Source organism: Myotis myotis, unplaced genomic scaffold, assembly GCF_014108235.1.
Source record: "Myotis myotis isolate mMyoMyo1 unplaced genomic scaffold, mMyoMyo1.p scaffold_m19_p_8, whole genome shotgun sequence".
NCBI classification, from domain to species: domain Eukaryota; kingdom Metazoa; phylum Chordata; class Mammalia; order Chiroptera; family Vespertilionidae; genus Myotis; species Myotis myotis.
The window spans coordinates 31,962,562-31,988,667 of NW_023416390.1; the positions used below are offsets into that span (position 1 = coordinate 31,962,562).

Below are 26,106 nucleotides of genomic sequence, written 5' to 3' on the forward strand. Positions count from 1 at the left end.
AAAACAATAAAACTTCTGAGAGTCCATGCACCTTCTCAGCATTGCTAGGTGGCTGGAGGGGCTAGCTAGCAGGAGTTCATGCTGGGTTTTCTAAATTTTAGTCTGCTTTTAAAAGAACAAAAGCCCATCTTTTTATAAGAAAACAAAAGTCGCCTGTGGCCTTTGCCATTTCCTGTCTCCATTCTCCCTTTCCCTCTCTTAATCTCTCTGTGCATTGCAGCTGGGGTGAAGGACAGAACGGAGGATCAGTTCTCAGCTGGTTTGAGGTGAACAAATTCCTCAGACTAAATTTGGTACCAGGCTGTTCTCAGCCTACTTGTTTTAGAAAGGCTGGACCAATGCCAACTGCCACCAGCCTGTCATTGTCAGGAGCCTGTCACCCATCCTGTTGCTCTTTCTGATCCTTTATATCAAACTGGAAAAACAGTTGATTCTCCTGGCTTCTTTACTCCTCTCCTCCCCTTTTCCATTTTACAGACCTTAGCATGATTATAATGTCTTAGGTTTTCTGACTCTGAAGAGATCTAGACAATATAAATAATTAGAATAAATATTAAATATCTAAATGGGAAATTGTTATAGAGCTCTTCAGTTTACCTGCCACAGAAAGAAGAATTTGTTTCTGGCCCAATCCCAGCACAGTACAGGAATTCTTCCAAAAGATGGTCACCTACTTATGGTGGTGACATCTTGAAAATGCTCTTCTTTACATCACTAACCAGCTGAAAGGGTTCATCCAAATCCTTGTCTGCCATCTCTCTTACGCCAAGATAGATCATTCTCCCATAGTCAGAAAATTCTCTGAATCTACTCCCACACCCGCCGCCTTTCTAGTCACTCATCTTATTTCTCCCTGCTCATTGACTTCTGTCATCCAGTTGCTTAATGGGAATAGAGGTGGCATCAAAAGGAAGAGATGGGCCCTGGCTAGTTTACTCAGTGGTTAAAGTGTTGGCTAACGGACCGGAATTGTCTCAGGTTCGATTTCCAGTCAAGGACACATACCTCAGTTACAGGCTTGATCCCCAGGGCTTGTGCAGGAGGCAACCAATTGATCTGTCTCTCACATCGATGTTTCTCTCTCTCTCCCTCTCTCAATCTCTCTCTCTCTCTCTCCCCCCCTCTCCCTCCCTCCCTCCCTCCCTCCCTCCCTTCCTCCCTTCCTTGCTCCCTCCCTCTCTCTCCCTCCTCTCTAAAAAAAAAAAAAATCAACAGAAAAAAATGTCTTTGGGTGAAGATTAAAAAAAAAAAGGAAGAGATGAAACAGAACAAACCATTCCTTCCTAACTACTCCTTTGTTAGAGATGTCCTCTGTCGTGTAGACTCATTGTTACAGCACATCATCCCAAGAGGGCTCAGAAGTAGTACACACACATTAGTTATACTTGCTTTTCTGTCTTAGGATCAGGTACCTTCCTTGTCATTTGCTAGCTATTTCTGGCACCTCAGTGGGGTCGGTCCTTTTATTTATTTTTTATTGATTTCAGAGAGGAAGGGAGAGGGGAAGAGAGATAGAAACATCAATGATGAGAAAGAATCATTGATCGGCTGCCTTCTGCATGGCCCCTACTGGGGATCAAGCCTGCAACCTGGCTATGTGCCCTTGACCAGAATCGAACCCAGGACCCTTCAGTCCACAGGCCGACGCTCTATCCACTGAGCCAAACCAGCTAGGACAGGGTCTGTCCTTTTAAAAGGCCTTTTAAAAAAGATGCTCACCCCACTAAGTTCTCTTTGTGTTAAACCTTCAACTCCTTAGACGGAAATCATTGAAGTACTCAGTAGCCATTGATAAATGAGCTACATGGTCATGCATGTCAGTTATAAAAACACCAGTGGGTTTTTGAGGTAACATCAGTCTCTTCCTAGGCAGAGTTGGCCCACAACAGTTCCAGTTTCCCGTCCATCTGTGTACTCTCTGCGGTCACGCTCTTTGTGTAGTGAGGCCTATTAGTCACAGTCAGCCTGCCCCAGCACGGGGGAGAACCCATCCACTGATAGCAGGAGAAAACTGCTGCCTGGTTGGGCCGAGCATATTCTTTCATCTGAACCCTTGCCCTATGCCCAATCAGTTGTAATCATTTTAAGATAGGCCTGTTAAAGCCAAAGTTTCTAGAATGTGTCATTAAAATTAAAGGGAAATAATGACTTTAAAACCAGGTTAATGTTTCAAAATTTCATACAAATTTAAGTCTTAAACACTGGCCACAGCAGTAGGTAAGGTAAGGTGATCTTGAGTGCCCCTTCCAGCCCTTAGGTTTCCACATTCAAATGGCAATGTGAACTGCTGAGATGTCATTGGATTTCTAGTGGGAACAGGGTGGGTACTAGTGGATGGCCAAACCGGTCTGCAGCCAATCGAAGGCAACTAACAGGACACATCTTACAGTCTGTCACACACACACATGCTTCTCTTTCAAGAATTATAGCTAAGTTTCACCTCTTGGAATCCCTTTTAAGTTGCTATAAGTTTTGAACCTGGGGGGCGGGGGTTGTTTGGTTCGAGGGTTGGTTGTTGTTGTTTTGTTTTTTTTAATACATAATACAATCATGTTCAATTTTTTTTTTTTTTTAAAGTATGTGTGTGTCTAAAAAAGAAAGAGAGGTCTCCCTCCCACTCTGACTCAGTCTGCCCAGTTTTCACTGTGTCCCTTCCCCTGCCCCAGGTCACCACTGCTGTTGGTTTCTTATGGAGCCTTACAGAGTTTCTTTATATACAGGCGAATATGAACTATGGCCTTAGTTCCCCCAGCCCTGCTTGTATAAAAGGTAGCATACTTTGTGCACACACTGTTCTGCATCCTAACTTATCCACTTCTCTTGAAGATCTTTCCATATTAGTAGGGAGCTTCCTTGTGTTTTCTAAGCTACCCAGTGTCCCATTGTATGAATGTGCCATTACATTAATATTAACTAGTCCCCCTGTTGATATGCATTTGGGTGGTTTCTAATCATTTGCCATTGCACAGTTGAGTTGGAGGGTATGAAGGCACTTGGGAGGCCAGTTGCTGTGCCGGCAATAGATTAGTAGGAAGGAGGGTCCTGGACTATGCCACAGTCATGAGGGCCCCAGAGCTGCTTAGTTCAGGTTTCGTGTGTGTGTGTGTGTGTGTGTGTGTGTGTTGCCTATAGATGATCAGTGTATTGAATGCTCTATTTTCTCCATTTTTTCTTTCAGGGACAATTCAAGCTTTCGAAATACAAAAATCACATTGTGAACGTACACAAGCTGGCAATAATCCTTTTCCTTAAGTATGTGTGTGTTTGTCCGAAATGGATGGGAGGTCTCCAGCTGGTCCTTCCATCTGCTTACTGAAGGGACGTCCCTTTTGCACTCATTCCTGGAGGATGGATTCTGCTAGACACCCTCCAGCATCGCTGACTTTATAAAGTGGAAAGATGGCAAACGTGACTTTGTAATAGACACACTTTTTTTTTTAATGGGTTTCTGTGGGGGGAAGTCTAGCCTTTCATTTTGCTGTGTGCTGTCCAGATGCCTCGCAGGCCCTCTGTCATGCTCCTCTCTACTGTACAAAGGGTGTCGCAACCACGTGTACCAGCCAGAGCTGTCCACTGAGACTTGTCAGTATTACGAATGTCTGTGCATCCAGGAAAACGTTTTGTTGGAGGTCCCGGGATAGCTGTAAATGCTCTTCTAGCTTTGCCATTAAATTATTGGGACGTTTTGTTTATTTTGCTCCCCTCTTCCCCCAAGCCCACCACCTTCTTAAAATGTGTTACTGATTTTGCATGGTTTCCTGCCTTATGCCCTCTGTCTTCCCTCGTGTGGGACTCTTTCCTCTTAGGCACTGCTGCACTTAGAACTATAATCCAGGTGGCTACTCTACGTCCCCTGAGGCAGCTCAGAAGGTGACTGAAAATTAAACTGGAGCGGCATCTGGTTTGTTGGGAGCAGGATTCTAGCAGAGGTTCTGAGTGTGGGATTTGGAGCTGAAGACAGTGTTGAAACCATTTCCCCAGATGATCAGGGCCTGTGTGTGCAGCCTGTTTCTGTGGGTTCTTGCACACCCCTCATTGAGGAAGGGAAGCAAAAGCTGGTTTTTGCCAGGTATTAATACTTAGTATGGTAAGTTCTGTGATCCTGAAACTGGGACAACTGAAGAAAAGGTGACCATGATAGATGGCTTTCTTTGCAAGGCTGTGCCTGTCTGCAGTGGTTGGAGACCTGCTTTCAGTCCTCGTCACCTGGTATATTTTAGGCTACTGCAGGCATGCTTTAGAAATGACGGGGCATGCATCAGAGAAGCTGGGTCATCTGACTCAGAAGGACTGCAGTCAGAGAGGCCGAGAAGCACCTAGGATTGAAATAAGTACTGAGTACCAATCGTACAGCAACCTCCAAGGAGCACTGTCTTACTAGGCTCTTGTGAGCAGAGATCGAAGTACCTTAAATTAAGGTCTCTCCTAAAACCTATCCTTGCAGACCAGGGGTCCTTAGCCACCTGGTCTCAGAGAAGTCGTAGGAGAGTAGCAGGCATTTCCTTATTGTATTTATATTACTCTCCTACTTTCCAACTCCTAAACACCCTCTAATTGCCACTGTTTTGGGATGTTTTTCCCTAAAAACAGAGGAGTACAGGGGCCAAAGGGAGGTGCTTCCGTTATAGGTGAAGTTAGATCGGATAAGATCTAGCAATGATTTAAACTCCAGGAATGTGAAGAATAAATTCTAGTGCCCGGACCATTGTGAAGGGCTCAGGCAAACAAACATAGGAGCAACATGGCTGAAATGGGGAGCAGAGGCTGCCTCCTGAGGTCTGTGTAGCCCCAGGGAGGTCTGTACTTCTGCCTAAACTCAGAATTGCCATGGATATTCCAAAGAGAGCAGACACTTGGATGTGCCCTCCTCTGGGCATCTACCTGACTATTGTGTGGGTGCGTGTACGCAAAGTGTTCTCGAGTGAGGGATTTGTCACGCCCAGTGCTGAGGTGTATTGTCCATGTTCATGTTGCTTTTTTTTTTTTAATCTCATTTGTTCAGATCTTTTACTCTCTTGTATTTTCCAGATCTGCTCATGTCTCCCTTCCACTTTTGAAAGTTATTTTTTTCCACCAAAAATAGGCTGACCCTATATTAGGTCAAACCAGTTATTTGTTAGGCAGCATCATACCCTCAGAACGCTCCAGATACTCTGCCTAACAGCTTTGAATGAGAGCTTGAGGAGTCATTTTATCCACATCACCCATTCTCCGGCCTGGCTTGAGTGGTCTTTTCACTTTCTGACTCCATACGCCTCTGCTGTGCTGAGACATGACACATGCGTGGTTACGGTTTTGTCTGTTCTAGAGACACGGGGAAGGGTGCACCTAACAAATGTAGACGCTGCTGCTGGGATATGGGGAGTCTCTTTCCACTTTGAACAGGCGGGCTGTTTTCCCAAGACCCCTCTGCTGAGTTTGCCATTTGAAACTGGCCCCTACTCCTCTCCTGTTCTCTTCTCATTTTGTCTTTTTATTCCTGTGTGTGTTTGTGTTTTCCTTGTGACATTGGCAGCGGCAATAAGTTTCTACCCAGAGAGAAGCTAATGGTCCGCAATGCTCTAGGAATGAATTTCTAAGGATCTGCCAGCGGAGGAGCAGAGGCCGTGGCAGGAGGGATCTAGTGTTGCACTTTCAGAGCCATTGTCTACTGCAGTAATAAATGGAAAGTATCAGCAAGAACTGGGTGTGGCCTCTTCAATACAAGGGAAATGGGTGATCTGTGCACAGGTCTTTGTTTTAAGTGCATTCCAGAACAGAGTATGTGGATGATCCAGACAGTGTCAATATCATAACTATGTTATTAAAATATTCTCTAATTGGTATTAATCACTGGCAAAACTCAATTTACATTTGTAATACCAAAATGTGGTTAATTTTAATTCTCAACTTTTCGTAAGGAATATTGGAATGGAAGGAAGTTCAAGGAATTAGATTTTTTTTAAATATATTTTTATTGATTTCAGAGAGGAAGGGAGAGGGAGAGAGATATAGAAACATCAATGATGAGAGAGAAGCATTGATTGGCTACCTCCTGCACTCCCCCCACTGGGGATTGAGCCCGCAACCCAGGCATGCGCCCCAACCAGAATCAAACCTGGAGGAATTAGATTTTGAAGTGAGAAATCACTCCCGGCCTAGGCTTGGAATGTTGATTTAGATTCAGTATCTTAGCCCAAAGATGGACATGTGGGGTGTATGGATGCCCAGTGCCCATGGGAAACACCAAGAGAAAATGAAACTTGCAGAGCCTCAGTTATTGTGTCTAAAGGATTTAAAACAATACAGCCTTGAGGCTCTGTTTCAGTAGATAGAAATTTCCTTGCCATGTGTATCAGTCAGGGTCCAAATAGGAGGCAGAAACCTTGCCAGTTATGTTTATAGTATGATAGAATTGTTTACTCAGTAACTAAAAGGGCAAAAAGAAAACACTAAAAAATGAAGGAGGTAGCAACTCCAGAAGTGCTGCCTCTGAGGGTGGATGCTGCCCACCTGCTGCTGGTGTCTGGGTGCGAATGCAGCTGGTTCTGAGCTCAGACATGGCAGTTGGGCTTGGCTGTGGGAACACATTGCTGCTGCAGGGGCAAAGAAACGGGGCTGGAATCCTGCTGATGGGAGCAGGAGCACGGCCCTTCTCTCCCTCCAGCATTGAGGCTTCCCTCGTGGGCACCCTGCTGGAGAAACCTAAGGTATGCCAGCTGGCAAAGCAGGATATTTGCCCAGTTCTATGCCCCGTATCCCAAAAACAGGTGAGGCTGAGAGGAAAGGGCTTAGTAATTGGTATAGTCCCCCCCTTTAGCCACTCAGCATCTACACGTACACTTCTACACACATTTGAACTTTAATAATACCACAAAAGCAACTCTGTTTCTGCCTAAGATAGAATTAATTGCAGTATGTTCTCTTTTTTTAAAAAAAATATATTTTATTGATTTTTCACAGAGCAGAAGGGAGAGGGATAGAGATTTAGAAATATCAATGAGAGAGGAACATCGATCAGCTGCCTCCTGCACACCTCCTACTGGGGATGTGCCCGCAACCAAGGTACATGCCCTTGGCCGGAATCGAACGTGGGACCTTTCAGTCCACAGGCCCACGCTCTACCCACCGAGCCAAACCGGCTAGGGCAATTGCAGTATGTTCTTATCCTCTCCCAAACAGGAAGTGCAAAGCTCAACAATCTGGACCTCTGGGCTGTGTTGATTCCTCTAATTCAGTCACAGTCTCATCTGAACAGAATGTAGAATAATAATGACACCTAAAGAGTAAAGGGTAAATGTGCTTCCAGTAAAACTTGCATGAAATACTGAGGAAAGAAAATGGTGTGCGTGTAGCACCTCCAGGAGGAGCTGCCGTGTACACGGAGGGGGGATATGCGGTCCTACTCATGAGGCTAGAGCTGGTGTCTTATAACTTCTTTGTCCACTTCCTCGCTGTATTTGCTGGGCCCTCAGCCAGGACCTCAGCTGGTCAGCATTCTTTATTTGCCATGGTTGATTCACACCTTTACTCCTAAAGAGTCTGAATTGTGCAGCCTTTATTCGTTGCAGTTTTTTCATTCATATTTGCTGTTTCTATAGGATTCTCTGCATTTCAGCAATGGTCCTTCCTACCCTTATTGTGGGGGAACTTGTGCCCAGGTTTCCCCTCCTAATGCTCCCCAATCAGTGTCCTGAAGAGCCCCAAATGGCCTGGTGAGACTTAATTCGCAAGCCATTACTCTCCCCTGGCAGAAGCATTCCTCCTTTAAAAACCAAGACCTGCTCGAGAGCAGAACTCCATTTTACACCTGGTTCCTGGGCCAGGAATTGTGGTTGAGGAGAGAGACTCATGCAAAATGGACACTGCAACCTTTAAGGCAGAACCTGCCCTTTCAGGAGACGGTCTTCAATGGGCCAGTCCAGTCTTTTACCAGCTGCTCTGTGTAGTGGGACCTGTGCTAAACCCTGAGAATTACAGGGTTGCAAGTCCATTGCTTCACTTCATTTGCTGTGAAATTAGTTTCTTGATTAAAAGTAATATGTGGAACACCATGCTGGTGAACAAGGCATTTTATCAGCCCACAGCTGGCCGTGCTGGGAGAAGCACTGTGGAGGGAATGCAAGTCCACATCCGGGATCTGTGGCTACTTGCATGATTTACCCAAGGGCAGGAGACCTAATCCATCAGCTGTCCCTTGGCCAGTAGATCTTCTTCCTGTCACTGACAAGATGACTACTCATGCTGATGCTCTAAGAGCCAGAGGCCCGGCTCAGCCTTGGCCTCATCTTGTTCCCCCTCACCCCACTCAGGATGGTTCCTGGAAGGTCCTGAGAGTCCTGCAAAGGCTGCCTCCATCTGTCACTGGGCTGGCCTGGCCCTGCCCGGGCTTTCTGGGGGTCTCCAGGGGCTGGCTCTGTTTTCTCAGGTCTGTTCTCCTTGCTTCCCCATTTGCAGTGCCCTCCACGCCCCAGTTCCAGGCACCCTGGCTGAGGTCCCGGCCCACTCATTGCCAGGCTCCCTTGCTGTCGCTAATTCTGCTGAATATGTGCCTCAGCTTTAGGTTTAAGAAAAGCTTCTTGATCATTTGAGCTGCCTAAAACTGAAGTGACTGGCTCAGATGGTGCAGGTGAGCAAGCAGAGGCCGGAAGGCCACCTGTTGGGGGATTGACCAAGGAGATCCCGGTGGCACACTAAGGGTAGAGCAGATGGCATTTCAGGCCCTCTTCAATCCTGGGATCTAAGAGTTTCAGAAGTGAGGGTGAGGGAAATAACCTCCCCCTCCTTCCACAGCTACCCTGGCCCTGGGGATACAGTGGTGTCAGGCTCTCAGCTTGTGAGTTTGCCTTGCACCCATGGCAACCGGCAGTCTACCAGCTTGGCCACGAAGGTGCTAAATGTCCAGGCTTTGAGCCACTGGCCTCCTAGGAAATGCTTGGTGGTGAGCTTTTCCAGACTGCAGCTGCCAGGAAGGGGTAGTGGGTGCTTTGAAACCCACCATGAGCCAGACAGGAAATTCCTCAAGACACAGGTCAACATGAAATGACATAAGATGTTGACCACTCTGCACCTGTTATGCCTCCACTTTCTCTCCCAGGACCTAGAGGCCCAGGGCTCTAAATAAGTACCTACTGCTGCTGCCCTGCCTTCTGCAGCCCCTCTCCCTTCCACTGCTGCCTCCCTCTCCCTTTGGCAATGCCACGTTCTGTTCAAGTCCCCCCCTCCCTCCATACCATCTACACATCTTCCTTCTGCCTCTTCTCCCCCAAATACATTTGTCCCCCTTTCTAAAGGAGGGTTTCTTTCCTGATTTTAAACGTGCTCATTAGATAAACTGTGGTTGGTACATCCATACAATGAGATATTATCCTATATAATAAAAGGGTAATATGCAAATTGACCAAACAGCAGAATGAACAGTTGCTATGATGTGCACTGACCACCAGGGGGCAGACACAACGCAGGAGCTGCCCCTGGTGGTCAGTGCACTTCCACGGGGAGCACTGCTCAGCCACAAGTTGGGCTGAAGGCTGGCGAGCACAGTGGCCTGCCTCCACAGCAGCGCTAAGCCATCAGACATTCCCCAAGGGCTCCTGGACTGCGAAAGGGCGCAGCCTGGGCTGAGGGACACCTCCCCCCCCCTCCCCCTCCCAGTGCACAAATGTCGAGTACCTGGCCTCTAGTTCAACAATAAAAAGAAATGAGCTATCAAGCCATAAAAAGATATGGAGAACACTTGAATGCACATTACTAAGTGGAAGAAACCTCAGCACCTCTTTAGGATGAGCTGGTTTTCTTGGACATGCTTCTCATAGCTGCCCTTTCCCTTCATGCCCATGACACTCTCTTCCCAGCACTGACGCCAATTCGTAGTTGTACTTTTAATACATAATCTTCTGTCCTTCCAAACTGCGATAGCCACATAATTGTCATCCCATTTTATAGATAAGAAAGCTGAGGATCTGGGAAAGGAAGCAATTTATCAGATTGGGCATCTGGTAATTGCAGTGTCTAGGAAGTGGTGCACCAGGCACCCCATCTTCAGCAGACCCCTTCCTCCAGGGTCTGTGCCAGCTTCCCAAGATCTCACTGTCCCCCTTTGTCTCCTGCTCCATTTTCATCCTCAGCTGGTGATGGAGTCAGGCACCCAAACACTAAGTTGCAACCCCCCAATCTTGGCAGGGTGTTAAAGAATTAGGAACCCAGTCATTAAGACTCCAAAGTCCCCCACCCTCCTTCACCATAGGGATGTGGCTTTTCTGTCCATGACTCCCCAGTATCTAGAAAAACACCTTCAATGTGGAAGTTTAATTCCCAGGAGCAAGCAGTGCAGGGTGAGTGAAGAGGGCACAGGCTTTGGGATTAGACCAGATTTATGGCCTGCTAGCTGTGTGACCTCAGGCAGGTCACTAGACAGCTCTGAGCCTCAGGTCCTCATCTGGGAAGGTAATGACTCCCTACCCCAGGAGGTTCCCGTATCCTCAAGTGAACTGAAGTCTGGAAGAGACCAGCAAGGATCTGACACGTGGTGGGGATCAATGAACAATCATAATAACTAATAAATGTTCATGCCAAAGGAGACGATCTTCCCGGGAGCCTAGGACAAGTTCTGCTCCCTAGGCAAATATTGGGTGTCTAGGCCCAATGTAATGTGGGTGGCAGCACCATCTGGTGAGCTGCCATCTGGTGGTAGCTCTGCTTTGCTACATCTCGGCCCACTAGGCTAAGGAACAGGAGAGTAAGTTGAGGGCCAGAGACCCCAAGGACCCTTTACCCAGCCGCCCCAGACTCAGGGCTGATTTGAGGGGACAGGCAGGGCTTGGGCTATATGGGTGTTACCTGGGGGTACAGGTTCTGGTCTTCTCACCCTCTTGCAAGATTCCACTGTCACCCCAAATTCAATAGGTCTGAAAAGGAGCTCATGGTCTTCAGCTTGCCCTGGACCTCCCACTCATTTCCCACTACTTTTAAACAGAAAAGAAATTAATTGACTAACTGAACAATAATACCTTTCACTTTTAAATGATTCTTGAAGTAGCAAACCTCTGAAACAGACCTTAATGTACCAGTATATATCACACTTTAGTATAAGACATGGTGGCGTTTCAAATCACTGAAGAAGTATTAATAAAGAGGCTAGGATGATTAATTTAATTAACTATTAAGAATAAAATAACATCTTCTTTTCTTTTATTAAATATTAATTATTGCCATTCTTCCTTCTATGGTCAAAAAGCCACAGGCAGGTGCACTTGAGGTCGTTGGCCTGGGGTTAGGGGTTTTGAATGGGGTAAGGTGCCCTAGTATCAGGGGCTCATGGGAGAAGGGGTTGGGAAAGTGGTTGTAGAGGGAACAACGAGAACATAAGCAAACATGTTGAGGGCAATGGGAACCAGGTTTCTCACTGTTGGAAAGGAGGTACAACCTGGAAAGGGGAGAGTGAGAATGACCCTGTGGTGTTGGGTTGGAATGGGAAGTATTGGTCTGAAATCACGATTTGCATATATTGATATAGAAATAAATATAGATGTAAATCTGAGTGTGTGTCTGTGTATTTCTGTGTTTGTATATACACATATTACCTAGCTATGTCCACAGTAAAGGCCTGGGAACACACCACACCTGTGGCAATGACCACACCCACCATCTAGGTCTTGGTTACGGAACACCACCTCCACTAAAGGGAACGAGGCTCCTTGGACAGATGGAGAAAAGGGAATACGGATGAACCTGGAATATTCTTCGTGCCAGAGAATCAGGAAGTGCCCCCAAAATGTCAGGGCGCTTAGTAAAAGAAAAGCTAGTTTAAAGGGGCTACCAGCAGCCAAACCTGGAACAATTTGAGCATCAGAGAATTAATAATAGTAACAGATTGTAGTCCATTAAATAAAATAAGAATCCAGGAGTTTATACTGATATAAACGAATGAATAAATGACATTGAGAGCACTGTCCTCATAGGCGAGAGAGACCATCCCTAGACATAAAGTGGGACGGTTGCAGTAGGTGCTCTTTAAAACCCCTTTCAACCTTGAAAGTCTATGATTTTTGACGTTAATGAGTCCATTTTTTTCTTTCTTTTTAAATGTAAGCATTATTGAGGTATAATTGACATTTAAAATTATAAAATACTTCAAATATACCTGTGGTGATTCGATATATGTATACATTGTGAAAGGAGTCCCCCAGTCTAATTAATTAACACATATATCACATTATTATTATTATTGTTGTTGTTATCATCATCATCATCATATCATTTAAGTTCTGCTCCCTAGGCAAATATTTCAATTTCAATTTCTTAACCATCCAGCTTGGTTCTAGTTCAGTGTGGGGACGCGGTAACTTCTCACGGCCGCCACTAGGTGGAACTTCCAGTTTTAAATTCCCTACCAGGCGGGAGGTTTAAAAACCTCTTCAATTTACCTGTACTCGGATTTATCATTGTAGAAGGGAGAATCGGTAACTAAAAACTTGTAAGATCCCACAACCTCCAGCAATCGAGGGAGTGGGGAGGTGTTTGAGGAATCCACCGCCAGATTCACCTGGAACGTCGGTGAAATACTGCCCACACTCTTCCTTCTCCTCTCCCTACTCACCTGCCTTCTCTCTGCGGCTGTGCACTCGCCCATGGGGAGACGGGTCAGGGCTGGAGAGGCCACGAGCAAGTTCTGCATCCACACTGACCCTCGTCTTTAAAGGTAGGGTGCACAGGATCCGCTTCAGTGGTGTACTCCAGCCTGGACATCTTGTTTCTAAAATAGATTCCCAGGCTCCTCCTCCAAAGATGCTCATCAGGCCTGGATGAGGTTACCTCCCAGGTTGCTGAAAAGGTTAAGGGAGACAAACCTAGCTTGCAGGATTTATGGAAAATTAAGTGAGGCCATATCTGGAAAGCTCCTAGTACTGTGTGCAGCGCATAGTAAGTGCTGCTTAACGAGAGCTTTTATTATTTTCACTGTTAGCAGTTAGCAGCCCAAATGCTTGTACATAGATGCCAAGAAAATGCTGTTGAATTTCTGGGAGCAAATTGGAAGAGAACACAGAGTGCCTGATCTCTCACTTTTCCAGGAGGTAGTCACAGAAACTGTTAATTAAGAAAATGTAGGTTCAGCCCTGGCCTGGTAGCTCAGTTGGTTAGAGCATCACCCTTGTCCGTTTAATCCCCAATCAGGGCTCATACAAGAATCAACCAATGGCCCTAGCTGGTTTGGCTCAGTGGATAGAGCGTCAGCCTGCGGACTGAAGGGTCCCGGGTTCCATTCCGGGCTTGGTCCCCAGTATGGGGCATGCAGGATGCAGCCATTCAATGATTCTCTTATCATTGATGTTTCCATCTCTCTCTCCCTCTCCCTCTCCCTTCCTCTCTGAAATCAATAAAAATATTTTAAAAAATGTTTATTAAAAAAAGAATAAACCTCATTAAAAAAAGAATCAACCAATGAATGCATAAATAAGTAGAACAATAAATCAACGTTTCTCTCTAAAATCAATTTTTAAAATATATATAAGTTTAGATATATATTTTCTTTTTTTCTTTCTTTTTTAATGGAAGGTAACCACCAAAACAATAACATTGCAGTTACTTGGGGGAAAGAGAAAAAAAACACTTGACTTGTATACGAATAGACAGGAGAGAAAAAGCCAGGGAATTGTAAGGTAGCATCCAAAAGAAAACTCCAAGCCCGGCTGGTGCTGCTCAGTGCTTTAGCGTCGACCCATCAACCAGGAGGTCTCCGGTTCAGTTCCCTGTCAGGGCACATGCCCAGGTTGCGGGCTCAATCTCCAGTGGAGGGTGTGCAGGAGGCAGCTGATCGATGTTTCTCTATCATCGATGTTTTTGTCTCTCTATCCCTCTCCCTTCCTCTCTCTCTAAAAATCAATAAAAAACATTAAATGTTTAAAAAGAAAGAAAATGCCTAAAGTCAATGATGAAGTGATTTCAAACATTTGTTATCATAATTCATTTGAATAAGTTCAACTCTTCTATTACAGAACAGAGATTTTTGTTTAAACATGAGAAGCATAAGTGAAATTTCATTTTCTTAAATGAAAATGCATGTAAGCGTGTTAAATGTAAACATTCTGACCAGGGAAGGCAAGGTTAGGTGAAATAGAAAACTTCTCTTCAATTATTCATGAATTCCTTCCTTCCTTCATCATCATTTCTAATGCCTAAGTGTGCCAGTCACTGACCTGGTGACCAGGGATCACAGTGACTAGAGCCAGTGATGGCGAACCTTTTGAGCTCGGTGTGTCAACATTTTGAAAAACCTTAACTTAACTCTGGTGCCGTGTCACATATAGAAATTTTTTGATATTTGCAACCATAGTAAAACAAAGACTTATGTTTTTGATATTTATTTTATATATTTAAATGCCATTTAACAAAGAAAAATCAACCCAAAAAAATGAGTTCGCGTGTCATAGGTTCGCCATCACTGGACTAGACTAAGGGAGGAGGGTGCTTTCCCCAACTCCTGGGGAGCTCGGTCTGTCCTGGACTCCCCTCACAGCAGGTGCCATTTGTGGGAAGGCCAGGGATGTGGGGGAAGGGGACTTCTTGACCAGCTGGCCTGTCTTGACCTGTGGACCCTGAGGCCTGTGGTGTGCCCAAATGCCCCTTTTCCTGCGGAATGAGCCGGGTGCTGGGCAGACTCACAGTGAAACCCTCATGCTGCATGGCTCCCCGAGTGAGGGCTGCAATCTCCTGTTCCTTTGTGCCAGGGTCTCGACCTGGGTCCGTGGACCCCCAAAGTGACTGTGGACAGGCTCAACTGGGTCTATAAACTAGAACAGAGAAAGAATTCCATCTTTATCTTTACTAACCCCACTGAAATCTAGCATTTTTTTTCAGCATGGAGCCGGCAACCTCACAGGACTTTGTAGCGCTCAGTTGTGGCAGGCGTCTTGAAATGCTGCTTCCATTATTCTATTTTCAAACGACTGACATCATGAGGGCTGCTATTAGGACTTTAACCAAGAAGCCCATATATTAGTAGCATACATTTCTAAACAAGTTTGATCCTTGTATTTCACTATAATTGGTGTCCTTTGTACTCCTATGTGTTCTGTTTTTTACACTGAAAAACATTCTGGATGAGTCCATGGGTGAAGAGGCCAGCAGGGTCCAGGCAGGAGGAAGGTCAGGTGCCCCTGAAGTCCATCTCCTTTTGTTATTTTCATGTCCAGGTGAGTCTACCTGCAGCTTGCAGGGCCCAGCCAACAAGCCTGTCAGACCCAGAAGGCAGAGGCTCCAGGTCCCAGCTGTCAGAGGGAACTAGGTGACCACCTGCCGCCCAGATCGCCCCTCCCCTCACCCATTGTGTCTTTGGGGGCCTCTGGACCCCATAAGCATCCTGGGCAGGGGATCTATTCTGAGATGAAGGCAGCCCTTGTGATTCAGTCTAAAGCCCTAAGATGAGTTTTCGAGCTCTACACCCCCATCCTCAGCAACATCTTGGGGGGGGGGGGGGCTGTCCACCCCCCAAATCACACACAACACCTTCATGATAAGACCTTCCATTGCTAGAGGGCACTGGTCACCTTGAGAATGAGAAAATCATCAACAAAGCCCAGCCCCAGAAGAGGGCACCAGGTGGCAGTCGGCTTGGATAGTGGCAGAGGCTCAGGGTGACTGAGGGGCCAGTGATGTTCCCAGCTACTCACCCGCCAGGCTGAGCTACACCTGCACCCAAATCTCCCTCCTGTGGGCAGAACAATTCTGTTTGTCTTCCCAAACCTCAGAGACTCTGAAAGCTGTGCTGGATCTGACTGGCTTAGGTAAGTTCAAAATGATGCTCATACCTGTTGCCTGTTTTGTTGTTGTTGTTTTAATATATTTTTATTGATTTCAGAGAGGGAGGGAGAGAGAGAGAGAGAAACATCAATGATGAGAGAGAATCATTGATCGGCTGCCTCCTGCTTGCCTCCTACTGGGAATTGAGCCTGCAACCTGGGCATGTGCCCTTGACCAGAATTAAACCCGGGACCTTTAAGTCCACAGGCTGACGCTCTAGCCACTTAGCCAACCCAGCTAGGGCCCTGGTGCCTGGTTTTTAATCTATTTGTTTTTCTTTTTATTATTACTTTGTAGGAGCTCCCCATAAAATTCTAGATACTTTTTCTTTTTGCATTTGTTGAATATATCTTCTTCCAGTTAACACATTAAATCTTTTTTTTTAAATATATTTTATTGAACTTTTACAGAGAGGAAGGGAGAGAAATAGAGAGTTAGAAACATCAATGAGAGAGAAACATCGATCAGCTGCCTCCTGCACATCTCCCACTGGGGATGTGCCCGCAACCCAGGCACATGCCCTTGACCGGAATCGAACGTGGGACCCTTCAGTCCGCAGGCTGACGCTCTATCCACTGAGCCAAACCGGTTTCAGCAACACATTAAATCTTTGAATATTTTTTCTTGGCATGGGCCACTCTTAAATTGAAAGTGTAAATGGGTTTGTTATACCAATGATTCTGGAAGAACCAGACTATCCCTGCTCATCTCAAGACCCACTGGGCCTTGGTCCCTAAACCCTAATTCAAGCACCAGCCAAATCCTTAGAAATGCAGAGATCTAGACCCAAGTTTGAGGGCTGGCTGAAGGGAGGGAGTGATCTGCATGAGAATACCGGAGGAATCTGTGGTGGGGGGTGGTCTCTGAGAGGGAGGGGTGAAGATGGAGAGAAGGAGAGAGGGAGGAAGCCCTGGGCCACTGGGCCAATTTGGAGTGGGTAAAGGAGACAGGTTTCCTAAAAATCAATGTAGAATTCATTGATGTGACAGCACTATGATTCCCTGGTGTCTCCAGGCTTTTGAAATCCTGAAGGGCTGAGCTGCTAGTCTGCATAGCAGAAATGTGGGTGAGGGCTGCAAGACGCTCCCTCCCCCCAAAACACTGGCTTAGTCAGTGCCAAGGTGAAAGCTGGAGGGTACAGAGCATGCCCAATCCAGCACCCCCAGTCTCAGCCAGGCCTGTGCTGTGCCTATAGCAACATGTCCGAGGTGCGTTACATGCCACCAGTGATCATCACATCCTTGTCATCCTATAGGGAGTATCGCCTCTGTTGTATATGTAAGGAAACAGGAGTTCAGAGAGGTTAAGTAATTTATTCACAGTCACACAGCTGTGAATTTATACCACTCCTCTTTCCCTCTTGCCTCTGTCCCTGTGACAGGGCTCTTGGTTCTCTCTGAAGAGAAGAACCAGAATAGGTATTATTATAGAACCCCAAAGGTTATCTTATCTTGTGCTTTACTAGTATATAAAAACTGTCAGAGAATGTGGGGGATGCAATGAAGTGTAATATTTCCAAACTTAAGACATGCTCTCATCAGCAGGTGCCTGGCAACCAAGCAAACCTTTGAATTTTGAAGATGTCGCCTCTGCAGGGGGAGGGAACCCCACCCACTCCCTACAGCAGGGCCCCAGATTGGAACAAGGAAGGACACGTGGGAACTGGAACCAGTGTCGTAGTTTGGCCTTTATTTTAGGATTTTATCCCCAGGTCTAGCATCTATGGAACACGGGGTCAGATGTGGGCAGATGGATATGCCTTGTGGGGCAGTGGGGGAGGAGAGCTGGGTAGGAGGATGATTCACAGCAGGAGTGGAGGCCAGAGATGAGGCCAGACAGGAACTTCTCAGCAGCAGAACTGGTTGAGGGTCAGAGTGAGGGAGTGACTGCTCTGATCTGCCCCTTAGTCCTGAGTTATCCAAGAGGGCAGCCAGCAACCAACTGTGGGTATTGAGCGCTGCAAACATGGCTCATCTGAACTGAGATGAGCTGTAAGTGTAAAATACACCCCAAATTTTGAAGCTTTGGTATGAAATAAAATAATGTAAAATATCGCATTAATATTTTTATATTGGCTACATGTCAAGATGACAATATTTGGCATGTATCAGGGTAAAGAAAATATATTAAAATGAAGTCCACCTATTTTTTTTCTTTTCGTTTTTAAAAAAATGGGGTATTTAAAATACAAAATTACAAATAAAATTATGCTTTCTATTTTTATGGATAGCACTATTTTGGGCCAATTCCTCCTGCCTGGGTGAGTGAATGGGGGACAGAATGACGGAGGGTGAAAGGCCCCTAAAGAGAAAGGCATTGATTGCCAGCTACAGTTGACCCTTGAACAAGGGGGGGGGGGGGCTTAGGAGTGCCAACCCCCCTTGCAGTTGAAAATCTGTGTATAACTTTTGGCTCCCCCAAAACTTAATTACTGTTGATCAGAAGCTTTATGATAACAGTCGATTTACACATAGTTTGTGTGTTGCTTGCAATAAAGTAAGCTAGAGAAAAGAAAATCATAAGGAAGAGAAAATACATTTACTTCATTTATTGGAGAAAATCCCCGTGTAAGTGGATTGAGGAGTTCACACTTGTGTTGTTCAAGGGTCAACTATATTGCCCTTCCCGGCGGGAGACCTGTGCTAGTCTCACGCAGGAAGGATGGGAGGGACTGGAAGCACTCCAGGGAGTGGGACCCAGAGTTGACTGACTTGGCATTGGGGGGAAGGGCTCCTGAGGGTGGGGAGCAAATGGAATAGGATTATGTTCTTATGGCCGGGCCAGGGGACCTCCTGAGCAGTGGGAGGGTCTGGCTTGCCTCCCCTCCACCTGCCAGGCTGAAAGAGAAAGGTGAGAAAATCCTATTAGGACCTGAGCCATCCTGGGGAAAGCTACGTGGATCACTTTAAGGATTTTCCAAACAGAAATCTTAAAAAGACCTTGACATCCCTGGAGAAAAGAAAGAAATAATTGAGAGCCTTCTGGAAACATCTGTAGGGGAAGAGTTGGAAAAGTAAGGTGGCTGCTGATAAAGGGAGGGATTTCTCCAGCTCCTGTGTGGGTCGTGCTCTGGGCCTGGCTCACTGTTTGGCACCCTCACTTCCTGCTGGTCATTATTTTAATGACACCTCTCCCATGAGGCTTTTCCTGGCCATTTAACCCATCAAATCAAATTGTTAATAGGGATGTTAAAACATTTTGTTTGATACCTTTAGTTCAAACGTAGTATTTTCCCTAATACCTTTAAAAAAAAAGATACCCTTCCTCTCCCTCCTCATGAGATCCTTACCGAGGCACACAATCCCTGCAGGACCTCTGCGTGCCCTGCAGCCATGCCAAAGGCCCACCCGGGGTCTCTGGCGCCCCCAGCCGGGCGGGGTCGCAGACACTCCTGCTTGCACAGCCCCAGGGGCGGTTAGATCAGAGTCGGACTGGGCTGGGGCAGATCTGTGTTTACCAGACATTTCTCAAGGCTTGGCTGATGTAACTGCCACCCGCATCAGCCTTCCTTGGGGAGAATGACGACTGTTCTTGGTTTTGCCCTCTTGTTAAAAATGCGGAATTATTTCTTTATTTTCAAGTGTCTTTCTTTTCCTTCTGCGCGTATCGCAGAAAAAGCCGGAGCCCTGAAGCTGCGCTGGTCTCTTACCTCCAGGGCAGCCACGAGTTTCCTCTTGCTCCTTGGTCCTCTTTTCTGTCTGTTTGTTTGTTTTTAGTATGTTTATTTGTGTTTTGCAAACATTTCTGTTCAATGCGTGTTTGAAAAGCAGCTCCCCCGCCCCGCGCTCCCTCCGGGCGCCTCCCACCCTCAAACCTCCGAACCGGTGGGTGTCACCCTGAGTCCTGGGGGCATGTGGGTGACACCCGGGGGCGCTGGGCTCCCCCGACCCCCAGCCTGTCCAGGGCCGCGAGCGCCTCCAGTCGGGGCACTTCTGGGGAAGAGAAAGGAGCCGCCCGAACGGTCGTGGAACTTTCCGGTTGCCGTTCCTCCCGGACCTCAGGGTCCCCGGGCTCCCCAGGGGCGGGCGTGGGCAGCCAGGTCACAGATGGTCAAAGGTCCGAAGCCTCAGGGAGCGGGGAGCGGGCCGAGATCCCGGGACACGCAGACACCTGCGGCCTCTGGCGAGGCGGGCGGTCCCCCAGCCCTGGCGCCTCCTTAAAGTCTCGGCTCCGCCCTGCCCTCCCCGTCGCTCGCCAGCAGTTCCACCCAAACGCCGGTCCCGCAGCCTTGGCTGAGAGCTGCCGAGCCGCGAGCCCGTGAAAAGCGCGACGCCCGCCCAGTCCCCGAGCCAGGTCCCGAGTCCCCGAGCCAGGTCCCGAGTCCCCGCGTCCCGGATCCGCCGCTATGTCCAGCGAGGAGTTGGCGCGCAAGCTGCAGCGGAGACTGCAGCGCGGGGAAGCTCAGGAGGGCTGCCCGGAGCCCGCATCCCTCGCCGCCGCAGCCCCGGAGCCCGAGCGCGAGCCGCCCGCCGGGACGCCCGCTGCCAGCGCCGACGCCGAGCTGAGCGCGCAGCTGAGCCGACGGCTGCACATCAACGAGGGCGCGGCGCGGCCCCGCCGCTGCAAGGTCTTCAACCCCTACACCGAGTTCCCGGAGTTCAGCCGCCGCCTCATAAAGGACCTGGAGAGCAAGTTCAAACAGTGAGCGCTGCCCTCGCCGTGCGCCCCAGAGGACCCTGAGCCTGGGGACCTGGGAGGGAGAGGAGGGAAGTGGTGGTGGGACGGCCCTTCTGGCCGGGAGTCCCAGGCTCCGCTCTGATGGGAGGGTGGACAGTGCAGGAATCCCTGGGGTGCCCGCCACATTTTACTCAGCGCCCCAGGTCCCGCGCGTCCCGAGTCTATGCCGGCGCGGTGGGGAACCCGCCCGGGCCGGGGGCACCGAAAGCAGGGCCCGCACACCCAGCTCAGAAGTGCCCCCCCCCCCCCTGGGGCAGCGGAGCCCAGCTCCCGGGTCCTGGGCCCCCCAGCGGCGACCGCGGGTCCCGCCCCCTCCGCCGCCTCGTTCTGCGATTTGCACCGAAGCACAACTTCTAGGAAACAGAGACGCGCCGCACCTCACCTGCCAGCTTTTATCTCCCCAGGGAGAAATTAGCCCTGTTGTCCTTTATCTTTTAAAATAAAAGAGGAAAGTTATCCTTGGCTGCCGCGCGGGGTCTGATGTACCAACAGAGGCTGAGAACTGGGAGTTGGTTAAACTCTTCGCAGAAGATCAGGGCGTTCCTGGAGCGAGCGGGTCCGGGAGCCTCCTGGGGGCGTCGCCTTGTCTCCAGGCGCCTGTCGGAACCCACCCGGCAGCTGGCAGCCGTCCCGCGGGGGGCTCGTTCTTGTCCTGCTGTGTAAGCCCCAGCCGGCGGGGAAGGCAGAGTAGAGAGCCCCCACTAGACGGCCTTGTCGCTTGGGATCTCCTGGGGCCTCAATTCTCTCAACTGGAGAATGGGAGCAGCAATCGTTCCTGCCCTTCAAGGCCATGAATTATTTTGCACACCGTAAGCTCCTAGCCGAGCTATTAATATTATTTCCAGAATAGGGCCGAGACCAGAAAAATGTCTGGGGGAGCGAGGCCTCCGGCCAGGTCATGCTTGGGGCGTTTTTAAAGCTCTTGGAATGTTTGTCCTCCCGTGGAGGTTCTATTTAAGGGCGCCGTGTGGCCGGCGCCGTGTGGCCCGAGCCTGAGGCTGGGCTGTAGTCCAGCGCCAGCCCCTGTGGGGAGGTCAGCAGAGGCAGGCACCCGGAGGCCACCGGGCCTTTTCCGTTTGCCTGACACCCCAATTTCTGAATCCCTGGCTTCCAGGCACTGTTCTCTGGTGTTCACACCTGATGGGGCAATTAAGGAAAGCTGAGTTGGGGCAAAAGAAATGCCTGCAACTGGGGCAGAGGTGGAAGAACAATCAGTGAGTGGTTTGTCAGAGTCCCTTTGATTTGTTTGGGATTATGCCTTTCGTGGGAAGACCAGTAGTTCCCCCAGTCCAGTTGGATTCAGGGAGGGCATCTTGGGGACCTTCTTCCAGTTGCTTTGCAGTGATTTGGGTTTCATTTATTTATTTTTATTACTATAATTTTTTTCCTGCAGAAAAGTCCTTGAGAGGACAAGTTTGTGAGTTGGCTGCCTAAGAGTAACAGAGAGAGTCCCCATAGTAACAAGGCAGTGAGTGGGGTCAGGTATGGCTGGATCCAGGTGCTCAGATGATGCTGGCAGTGCTTTGGTTCTGTTTCTTAAGCCAGCTACCTCTCTTTTGTGCATGTCCAGGTCCTCCCTCCCCTGCCCCACTCTCAGGCAACCCAGACCCTACACAAACAAGGATTCCTTGGCCCACCCCCTGAGCTTCCACAAACTTAAACACCTCCACCTGAGCTAATGAGCACCCTGCAGGTGCTTCTCTCAGTTTCCCACATCTGGGAGCAGCTGAAACTTCGCTCTCCCTACCTCACCAAGGTCAGGGGCTCCTCTGGCTGGGAGATTTTATCACTTAAGTGTTCATCCACCCTCGGTGCCTAGAACATGCAGAGACTGTAGTTGATAGACACCCCCCTCATCTTTTTTTTTAATTAAATCTTTATTGTTCAGATTATTACATTTGTTCCTCTTTTTTTCCCCCCATAACTCCCCTCCTCCCAGTTCCCACCCCACCCTCCGCCCTCACTCCCCACCCACTGTCCTCATCCATAGGTGCACGATTTTTGTCCAGTCTCTTCCCGCATCTCCCACACCCCTTTCCGCCCCAAGAATAGTCAGTCCATTCCCTTTCTATGTCCCTGATTCTATTATAATCACCAGTTCATTCTGTTCATCAGATTATTTATTCACTTGATTCTTAGATTCACTTGTTGATAGATGCATATTTGTTGTTCATAATTTGTATCTTTACCTTTTTCTTCCTCTTCCTCTTCTTAAAGGATACCTTTCAGCATTTCATATAATACTGGTTTGGTGGTGATGAACTCCTTTAGCTTTTCCTTATCTGTGAAGCTCTTTATCTGACCTTCAATTCTGAATGATAGCTTTGCTGGATAAAGTAATCTTGGTTGTAGGTTCTTGGCATTCATCACTTTGAATATTTCTTGCCACTCCCTTCTGGCCTGCAAAGTTTCTGTTGAGAAATCAGCTGACAGTCGTATGGGTATTCCCTTGTAGGTAACTGTGTTTCTTTCTCTTGCTGCTTTTAAGATTCTCTCTTTGTCTTTTGCTCTTGGCATTTTAATTATGCTGTGTCTTGGTGTGGTCCTCTTTGGATTCCTTTCTTTTGGGGTTCGCTGCGCTTCCTGGACTTGTAAGTCTATTTCTTTCACCAGGTAGGGGAAGTTTTCTGTCATTATTTCTTCAAATAGGTTTTCAATATCTTGGTCTCTCTCATCTTCTGGCACCCCTATAATTCTGATGTTGGTACGCTTGAAGCTGTCCCAGAGGCTCCTTACACTATCTTCGTATTTTCGGATTCTTTTTTCATTTTGCTTTTCTGGTTGGATGTTTTTTGCTTCTTCGCATTTCAAATCTTTGACTTGATTCTTGTGCTCCTCTGGTCTGCTGTTGGGAGTCTGTATAATATTCTTTATTTCAGTCAGTGTATGCTTAATTTCTAGTTGGTTCTTTATCACAACATCGAGGGTCTCATTAGATTTCTTGCAGATCTCATTAAGTTTATCGGCAGTTTCTAGAAGATTATTGAAAGACCTTAAAAGTGTGGTTCTGAATTCTATATCCTCCATCGACATTTGTGTCCTGTTTCTTTGTCTCCGCATTTTTTATGCTTTCTTGGTGCACCCCCTAGTGGTCTTTGTGCGCAGTCTTGTTGTAGTTAAGCCTTGATTGTTGTAGTTAATACTGGGGGTGATTTGACCTCCAGGCCAACTGGCTGTGAGAATCCGACACCCCCCTCATCTTATGAAAGGGCCTTGACTACACCAACCCAGGCAGGCAACAAATCCCCAAATGCCAAGCCCCACTGTCGCCTTCCCAGATGGGAGGGGCCCATAGCCTGCCTGCCCCAATATGGGCAAGGGCAGCAGGGTGCAGGCCTCCCACCCCCCTGTGCTGACAGGCTCTAGCGGAGAAGGTCCCAGAGCCAGCTGGCCATCCAGAGGGAGCTCAAGGTGGTAGGAAAGCCGGAAGACCAGAGGGTGGCAGTGGGTGCTGGCTGCTCTGCCTTGATGGTCACATGGTGCTCTCCCTGTCTGTGTCTTCACGTGGCCTTCTTATAAGGACACTAGTCATTGGATTTATGGCCCACCCTAATCCAGTGTGATTTCATTTTAATTTATTACATCTGCAAACTCTGTTTCCAAATAAAGTCACATTCTGAGGTTCTGGATGACCATGAATTTTGGGGGGACCCTATTCAACCCATTACTGTGCGTGAGCAGAGATACCCAGACCATGGGGCACGATGATTGCCTCCTCCCCACCTTCTGGGGGGAATGAGGAAAGTCCGTTCAAGGATGCCCTCAGATTTAGGAACGTCAGACTCTTAACCAATTTAGGTTATCTGAGTGAACTAGGAAGGTCAGAGACCTAACCGAAGCCAGGATGATCCCACCCCCAACAGAAGAGACTCAGTCTTCCCATAGCTCAATCCTAATTCAAACGGAGTTGCCATCTAACTACGAAAACAAAGCCAAACCAATCGAACCCCCACTGGTGCCAGAAGTGCAATTACTTTCAGTAGGAATTTTACTTTTAATCAGAGTTTCTAGATCCAGATTCCGATGTCACTTTGGAGTTTGCTCAGAACCTGACTTGACCGGTACAGAGGATGCTCATTCTTTCGTTCGGACCTAGAGAGATTCAAGCAGATACTGCAAAACATGCTTTGAACTTTTAAAGGTGATTTCTTGTATTTAAAAGTATTTTGCCTGGGGATTTCTTACATTTTTCAAGATTAAAAAAACACACGCACACACCAAACAACTGGATTCTTCCTTCACGGCTTGTGAGTATGTTGGGTTCTTGGCATGGGGTCATTTGTCTTTGTATCCTGGCTCCTCAATAGTGAGTTGTAGAATAAAGAGAATTTTCTAATGAGTGTGGGAAGCCAGAGGCGTCATCGGCCAGGCCAGAGAAAGTTCCCTCTCCATTTCCAAGTGTGTTACTAGATAGCCTGAGCCTACAGAATAGTGGCCTGATTTTAAACGAAGAGTGAGAAGGCCCAGAAGAAACTGACTCTACAGTGTGTGTCCAGGACTGTAATAGGAGCTGGCGGAGTGGTCAAGGTTAGACAGGAAATTTCAATTACCCTGGAACTTAGCCAGGGGCCTCTTTCAAAGGGGGAGGTAATGAGGGCAGCCACTTAAGGGCAGGACCCAAATGCAACATCTGAAAATGCAGCTGTGATGTGTTTGCAGCATTTTTAAAGCTTGTGTTTCAATTCCCCGAAGAGAGGGTGGGAAGAGGAGCATTTGGCTATGGGAAAGTTGTCTTTTTATTAAGAATCCGAAATGATGATGTCATGGACACCCTGCCAACAACCAATTCCCGGGCCACCATTGAACCCCGAAAAGATGAGGTTGTCTTGGAACCCTTCATACCTTGTCTTCCCCCCACCCCTAGCTTTCGTTTCTCCTCCCTCTCTGAGGGCGGGAGAAAGGGAGTGTGGGAGCAGAGGGATTTTGCCAAAGAGGTCGAGGAGCCTTCTTAAGGAGGTTTGTACCGGGGGCTAGAGGCGATGTGCTTCACCCAAACTCATCCGCATCTTTTGAGTGAATTGACCTTAAAGATTGGAAAGGAGATGCAAATAAATGGAAGTTGAGTGCTTTTCCCTCCTTAGGGAAGGAGGACTTCTGACCTGCCTGTAGCTGCGGTCACAGGGATGCCCGTGGATTTGAAATTCTCTCACCTGCACTGGATTTGCACGTTGAACTGTTCTGGATGAAGGTGGGGTGAGGGAACCCAGGGCTTGTTTGAATTCCTGGGGGGTGTTCAGCCAGAACCCAGGCTGGCTTCTGTTTCAGGCCCTTGGTCTCTGGCAGAAAGACAGCGTGACTTGGAGCTGTTCCTTCGCTCAGTGAGCCTGCTTGTTTTTATTTGCCAGCGTGCTTGAGGAGCGTGATGTGGGAGGGGCTCCTGAGGTCCACAGCGCCTGGCAGTTCTTTCTTTGCTGGAGTTTCTTCCCTCCTCTCTCTCAGAAGTGCCCTCCACCCTCCTTATTACAGAGCCATCTCATTTTATGAGAATTTGAAATTGAGTGAGTTATTAAAGCCTTACATTATGTAAAAAAAAAAAAATAGTTAACAGACTCAAACTTGATTTATACTCTCAGCCCTGTGGTTTCCCCTACCTCAGTCTAACTAGGAAATAGAAATACCTTCTCCACTGAGTTTGGGGTGTCTGGTTTACAC

At 47.8% G+C, this 26,106-nt stretch overlaps 2 protein-coding genes across 6 annotated transcripts in view; both read left to right on the forward strand.

Moving 5' to 3' along the window:
* The window catches only part of EIF4E2 (eukaryotic translation initiation factor 4E family member 2), a 32,376-nt gene extending 26,697 nt beyond the window's left edge, over window positions 1-5,679 (forward strand). For all 3 annotated transcript variants that reach the window (XM_036319067.1, XM_036319061.1, XM_036319062.1), the window contains one exon: window positions 3,179-5,679. Coding sequence is in view for 1 of the 3 variants with exons in the window: in XM_036319062.1 (XP_036174955.1) it covers window positions 3,179-3,218 (40 nt within the window). In the remaining 2 variants the exon portion in view is untranslated. The remainder of the gene's footprint in view (window positions 1-3,178) is intronic.
* A 14,237-nt stretch (window positions 5,680-19,916) lies between these two features.
* The window catches only part of EFHD1 (EF-hand domain family member D1), a 40,721-nt gene continuing 34,531 nt past the window's right edge, over window positions 19,917-26,106 (forward strand). For 2 of the 3 annotated variants that reach the window (XR_004969502.1, XM_036320339.1), the window contains exon 1: window positions 19,919-20,418. Coding sequence is in view for 1 of the 3 variants with exons in the window: in XM_036320339.1 (XP_036176232.1) it covers window positions 20,123-20,418 (296 nt within the window). In the remaining 2 variants the exon portion in view is untranslated. Of the gene's footprint in view, window positions 20,419-26,106 lie in introns of all 3 variants that reach the window. The other variant, XR_004969501.1, reaches the window with a different exon arrangement.